At 57.2% G+C, this 6,808-nt stretch overlaps 1 protein-coding gene across 1 annotated transcript in view; it reads right to left on the bottom strand.

Moving 5' to 3' along the window:
• Positions 1–6,808, bottom strand: part of ASTN1 (astrotactin 1) — a gene marked incomplete at its 5' end in the record, with an annotated part of 18,243 nt that overhangs the window by 9,001 nt on the left and 2,434 nt on the right. Inside the window, 5 exons of the mRNA XM_009583302.1 lie at positions 68–336; positions 3,625–3,813; positions 3,948–4,052; positions 6,312–6,439; positions 6,773–6,807. Of these exons, the coding sequence (XP_009581597.1) occupies positions 68–336; positions 3,625–3,813; positions 3,948–4,052; positions 6,312–6,439; positions 6,773–6,807 (726 nt within the window). The remainder of the gene's footprint in view (positions 1–67; positions 337–3,624; positions 3,814–3,947; positions 4,053–6,311; positions 6,440–6,772; position 6,808) is intronic.

Raw genomic sequence — 6,808 nt, 5'->3', positions numbered from 1 at the left:
GCCTCCCCGGTTGCGGTCCGGCCCCCCCCCATGCCCCCCCCACCGCTCCCAGCCAGTGGCTCCTCACCCGCTGGGTCTGGTTGTTGGAGACCAGCTCGTAGATGGGGGCTGCTTTGGTGACCTCCAGTAGGATGGGCTCAGCTGGCACATCAGGACTGGAGGCGACGTGGCAGAGCGGGCAGGAGGAGGGGCAGCGCCCGCGGCTCTGGCACTCCATCCGCACGCCGGCCGCCATGCGCTTGGTGCCCGACTCGGAGAGGCTGGCGATGTACTCGGGGAAGGTGAGCACCTTGGGGTCCCGCTCGCGCTCCTCCGACTCGTCTGAGGGGGAGTTGCCTGGGGAAGGGGGAAAAGAGGGGCACCAAGGTGGGCTTCGAGCCATCGATAAGGGGATGCAAGGGGGCTAGAGCCCTGCCTTCCACCCAGGAGAGAAGCAGTGCTGCCCAAAGACCCTGCTGTATGCTTAAGAGCTCCCCGTTTGCTCTGTAGGGATGAAATGCTCACTGGTCTTCAGAGGAGGAACCAGGACTGAAAAGTCCACCCTGGCCTCTACCATCGCAGGTCCTTTTGCTCCCCCTGCCTCAGTTTCCCCAGCCCCAGCCCTTCACCGGGCACTGGGATGGACCACCCTTGCAGCAACAAGAGGGAGCCTCCTTCATGTGGCTGGAGGCTCCTGAAGGACCTGCCTAGGCACCTTCACCCTACGCTGACGCCCCGCCAAAGCCCCCTGCCAAACCGCTCCGCTGCAAAAGCCCTCCTGGCCCAACAGCTGATTTCTTTCCTCGAGCCCCTTGGTTCCCAAGGACTCCCATCGAAGCTGATGTGACAGAGCACGTTGGAGACCAGAGAGGATGAATGTTAGACCAGGGTGCACAGCAATGATGCTGTGGGTGCCCCCCGCAAAGGTCTGCAGCCGGCAGCACCTAAGAACGAGCAGGGAAGACTTGCCAGTGCCTCACAATGCCCAAAAAGCTCCCGAGATGGCTAGAGAGCCACCGAGCCCTTCTCCAGCCCCTCCACCCCTCCTGCACTCGGTCCCCACACAGGGGAAGGGAAATGGGGAGCAGTTCCCCTTCAGGAGCTGGCTCAAACCTGGCTCCTCCTGTCTCTTCGCACTGTCATGAGGCACGATGGAGGCGGGCAAAGTTGCAGCTGGGCAAAGAAATAGGGTCTCTCCCTAAGGGCTTAGCAGCCACCGAGCCCTTCTCCAGCCCCTCCACCCCTCCTGCACTCGGTCCCCACACAGGGGAAGGGAAATGGGGAGCAGTTCCCCTTCAGGAGCTGGCTCAAACCTGGCTCCTCCTGTCTCTTCGCACTGTCATGAGGCACGATGGAGGCGGGCAAAGTTGCAGCTGGGCAAAGAAATAGGGTCTCTCCCTAAGGGCTTAGCTTACAAAGCACCATCACGAAGCAAAAGAAAACGGTGAGATGGAGGCAGATACGTTCATCGGGACCGCAGACCCCCAGCCGGACTGTGACAAGACCGAAGGCTCGTTTACCCTCTGCCCCGTGCATACGGGGGAATATCTGCAGGTCCTACCCTGCCAACCCTCAGGCAACACTGCAACCCAACAGGCTCGGAAAAAAGACTTGCAGCAGGAAAGCATTGCCACTATCTACGCTTTTCCCAGCTCCACGCAAAGGTGCCTGACGCTGGGTGCCACCGTGGCCCTGCCGCAAGGGGCAGCGAGCCAGACCCTACACTTGGTGGGCTTTTCTCCAGCGCTCCCACAGCAGGAAATATTTTGACACAAGGGGAAAACTCCTGGCACAGCAGCCAAGAAGGTGGGATCTGCCCATCACTACTGTGCCCTGGCTAGCATCGCCCCGCTGCCGCGAGCCTTGCCGGGCAGGGGAACGCTGCTTTTCACCCAAAATCCCTGCCAAAGGATGCCCCGGGCTCTACACTGAAGAAAGAGGGGCCCAGAAGGACCATCGATGGTTGGTGGGGTTGGAGGAAGCCGAAGGATGCCCAGGCAAAGCCTTGCCCCTGGGGCAGGCTCAGGGCATCGCCGGCATTGGCTTGGTATGAGCTGGCTGCTGCAGGGAGCCACCGGAGAGCATGTCCATGCACGGCTCAATAGGAAGATCTTCCTATTGCAAGGGTTTGTTGAGAAATGGGCCAGCGATAGCCTATCCTCGAGACTCCTGCGAAGAAAACAAGGCTGTTGTTAAACAAAACCCAGGGTGCAAAAGCATTGCTCTGCTCCCCCAGCAAGCTGGAAATGGATCGCTTTGGGCTGGCTGTGAATTGCAGCTTAGCAGGCGCCGAGGGAAAGCAGAGGAGCCAGGGAATGATTTGTCTCTTGCAATTTCTCAATCGATATCCAGCTCCTGACGTTTGCAAACAAAAAGCAAAGGAGGGAAAGTGGCAGGTGCCAGAGCGAAACCGAAATGTGATATTGTGGGTGGAAAGAGACTGCCAGACCTGAAAAGCCTCCAAGCAGGAAAATCAAAGAGGAGGAAATTGCAGGAAAAAAAAAAAGAAAAGTACTTGCAATCAAAAGATGCTACATCTGGAGACAGCCCATAGCAAAACAGCAATGGGTCTGTACTCTCACAGGTGGGCTTGGGAAGAAGTCCAGACTCCAGGAGGTCTGAGCCCACAGGATCCAGACTCAGGCTCAGAAAGAAGCCTTTCCCACACGAGAGCCCTGGAGAGAAAACAAATGTCTCCGCGGCCAGGGCACAGCAAGAGCAGCACCGTAGGCTGGTGCCAATACTGAGAATTACGAAGCTTCATGATGGAAATGATGCGTGGTCTCGGTGCCTGCGAGCTCCAAGCTCACGCTGCCTGCACCCGGCAGCTCCTGGGCAGGGGACAGCAAACCAAGGTCACCTAAAAAAGCAGCAGTTCTGCTCGGCATCCCTCGTGTCCGGGCTTGGGAGCCGGCTCTTGCTTGCTTCCCAAGTCTGGGTGGTGCAAACCAACGTCCCCAGCACAGGCAGCAAAACGCCCGCAGGCAGCTTTGCAAGAGGAGATGCTGCGGTCCTGGTGACAGCAGGCAGGCGTTAGGCTCCCTCTGCTTTTGGAAAGCTCGTGTGCGAACCGGCCATCGCCCGCCTGCAAAACCCCTTCGACAGGGGAGCCGTCGCACCTCGCTGCAGCGAGGGCTCCGGAGGGGATGCAGCGGCGCCGGATGCCCTCTGCAATATGGTGAACCTCCCAGTTCATAACTGGGCTCCAGACATTAAAAGCACAGCGCTGACAGCCTGGGAGAAGAAAGCACATTAGAGGGAGAAAAGTCTGGCAGCGGGATGCAAGTGGAAGAGAGCAGATATGGCGGAGACAAAAGGAAGGAAGGAACAGGATTAAAGACAAAAAACAGTTAAGTCCAGAATCAGGCAGGACAGTTGGGTGGGATTAGTGCATTCTTCTTTCATCTCCCTGGGGATGTGGGTATTTATCTTCCTTTCTGGCCTGGACTAATGCCTGCTGCAGTCCACGGGAGTCCTTTGGCTGGCTTCAAAGAGTGCGAGAGCAGGGTGTAAATAAGAGGATGAGATGGGATGCAGCCCTGACACAGGCTGAGCACTTTCCCTGCTATGCCGAAAGCAAACCCAGCTTCCCACTCCCATGGGGTGGCTTTGGGGACCCTTCCTGGGGACGAGTGGGGCTCCTACCTTTGCTGATGTCCTCGTACTCCAGCCAGAGCTGCCGCTGGACCTGCCTGTTGGGATACCAGATGGAGCAGGACTCCTCAAAGCCATACACTGCCTCTTGGATGTAGTGGTTGCCAAACTGGTCCAGCAGTGCCACAAAATCTCCGCGGGAGGTGGCCCCATCCAGAGAGTGGAGCGCGTTGCTGAAGGCTGGGGTGGAGACAGGAGAAGATGGATCCCTCCAACACGCTTGTGATGGGTAACCAACCTCTGAGCCCATCACCTGCACAAGAACCCTCTTGCCATGCTTTTTTCCCTTCTTCCCCCCGGCCCCGCACGCTTACATTGGGAGATGGTCAGCTGGTTGAGCCGGACGTGGTACATGACTGACTGCACCTTCCAGTGCTGCAAGAGGGGGTATCCGGACACCTCGCTGAAGTTGACCATCCCTGCCGGAGAAAGACACGGGGGCTTAGTGCCCAGGGATGCCTCGTCGTGGGGATGGCTGCAGCCCCTCGTGCTATGCCTGGGGCAACGCAGCCAGCGGGGTGGGAAGAAGCCGGGGGAAAGGACTGCGCACACACCACGTCCCCCCAGGGAGGCAGCGAGGCATTCAGAGCTGAGGGTCAGCTGCTCCCTGGCAATTAAAACCGTGGCTTTGAAGGAAAACACGTAGGCTCATTTCATCCTGCCATCTGGGGCTCTGTGTCAGAAGATAACGAGCCTCCTCCTGCATCCCCTCCTGCTTCCTTCCCGGTGCCCGCTCCCAAGACATGCCCAGGTGTGCTAATTATTTCACTAATGAGAGTTGCGCTTTTTAATGAGCTCTTTGCAGGCCTGGGAACGGTCACCGTCACGCCATGCATGCCTGGGTGCAGCCAACTGAGAGGCCCTGGGGTCCCTTTCAGCCAGGACTGAGCCGAGCGGGATGCACACGTACAGGGGAAAGCACGCGCCTGCTGATGCTCCTGCTCCCTCAGGACATTATGGCAACGCTGGAGCTGAGCAGGACCTGGGGTTTCTCACTCTTCAGGCAAAGACATCCCATTCTCCAGCCATTGAACTGTGCGTTACGGGAGCCAGAAATTCATGGAGACCAGGGCTGGGTGGTAACTTCGTCCTGCCCGAGGCATGAGCCAAGGCACGTAGCAGCTCAGCTTCCATGAGCAGAGGGACAGAGAGGCCACCAAGCCTGGACAAAGCCCCAGAAAGTCAATTGAAGGCTGCTCATGGCTCCGATTTTGGTGACCAGAGCATCCCGGGGTGTGCCGCAGCAGGATGCCGGGGCATGGCCACCTCCTCCCTCGCAGCTCTGCTGCCGTACAGCCAACACGGCACGCCTCCGCTCGGCAGCGAAGCCACACAGCAGGAGTTCAGGACGATAACAATGGGCATCCCCCGCTCCGTAACAAGAAATGAAGGCAGAGGATAAGGAGAAGATCCTTTGCCTTCCCGTGCCTCTCCCTTCGCTGCTGGCTGCTACCAACAGCTTCAAAGCCTTGCTCTTCCCTGCAAAGCGTTTATGCAAAACCAGCCCTTCCTTACTCAGCAGCTCTGCCTCTCGTGTATTCACAGCAATATCCAGATCTGCTTACTGACAAGCAGAGAAGATTTTACTTCTTTTCCTTTTTTTTTTTTTTTTTTTTTTTCCCCTTAATCAGCCACAAAGAGCCAGCAGAGCAGTGGGAAATGAATAGGATAATTTACTGGCTTCTGCCTCCCCGGCATAATTGCCAGCGGAGTCCCAGTCCCACCGACCCTGCGGTGATGCTGAGGCCGCGTTGGCAGTGCCTTCCTTACATCCATGTAACCATGTCAAGAGCAGCAGAGCCCCATCGGGAGGCAGATGTCCTCCAGCAGCTCCAGGCAGGGCTGAGCATCCCTATGGCTGCAGGGGTGACCCACTGACACAGCTTTTTTGGGGTAGCTCAGCCCTGCTAGGACCCCCCCCGGCACCCTCCTCCCCGCCTGCACACACACCTACGTTGCCATGCACCACCATGCAACCAGCACCCATCGGACCTTGGGTGCAGCCCACGGGTGCTCCCCAAAACCCTCCTGGGAGCTCTGCCAAATGAAGCGAATGCACAAGGTCTCGTATGAGACCACCCTGCAGACACCTTCCAAAACACTTTACTATCCATATCCCTCATTTAGTAGCTGCCCAGTGTCCTCGGCCATTTCAGCCAACAGCAACAAGGACCAAGGAAACAAACGCTATTTAGGGGTGCTGGCAATTTGGTGGAAGAAAGGTAAATCCCTGAAGGTTGTCTAGGAATCCATGATAACCCTATTGCTCACGGCCCACAGCGCTCTGGCAGGACAAACCAAAGCATTTTGGTTTGGTTGCAGCAGGTTTTGAATGCTTTGTTATGCCGACAAAGCATTTCTGATTTGGAAATCAAATGAAAGGTATTTGGAAAACTTTTTTGCCTTGAATAAAAAAAAAAATCCTTTTTGCAAATACTCCAAACATCCAATGGATGCTTGAGCTTTTACTCCACACAATTATTTACAGCCTCTCCCTCTCCTTCATTTTTAATGTCTTCCTCTTACGGCTGCTGCTGCTGCAGTTAAGCACGGGATGCTAAAGCCGGACAAGATATATCCCACGGTAGATATATCCCCTGGGAGGGTTAGGGGCTGAAGGCAGGCACGCCGGCAGCTGCCCCACTGGGAGAGGCGTGGTTCCAGTCGGACTCACTCACCGGTGAGGAACTCGGGGTCAGGCATGGGGTCGGAGAGCTCCTCTTGGCACTGGTTCTCCAGGGGCACCGTGGCCACCACCAGCCCATCCGGCAGCTGCTGCTCCAGGCCCCGGGCAAAGTTGTTCTGCCTGGAAGTTAATTGCAGAGAGGAGGGCAGGGCTGCAGGACAGGGGAACTGCCTGGGATCATCCCCACCAGCCAGTGACCCACCCCAAAAAGCCACCCAGCCACCAAGCCTTTCCTTTGGGCACAGGTTACAAAGATGGCACAGGCTACTCTCGATGGAAAGCTTCAGATGTGCCCTCCCCACCAGCCCATCCATCTCCTGCAAAGCTTAGCCAGACATGAATGAACCAGGCAGTCTGCTAAGGTCCAGCCCCAGGCTGCTTCCCTTGCCTTCTTCTTGGAGAGGATGGTGAGGTCTGACCCTCTGGGGTCACCTCCCCACGTCCCCAACTCACCTGAACGTCCCTTTGAGCACCTGCCCCGTGGCCACC

The sequence above is a fragment of the Fulmarus glacialis genome, unplaced genomic scaffold (assembly GCF_000690835.1).
Source record: "Fulmarus glacialis isolate BGI_N327 unplaced genomic scaffold, ASM69083v1 scaffold22238, whole genome shotgun sequence".
In the NCBI taxonomy this organism is placed as follows: Eukaryota; Metazoa; Chordata; class Aves; order Procellariiformes; family Procellariidae; genus Fulmarus; species Fulmarus glacialis.
This window is presented reverse-complemented; position numbering and strand designations above follow the sequence as displayed.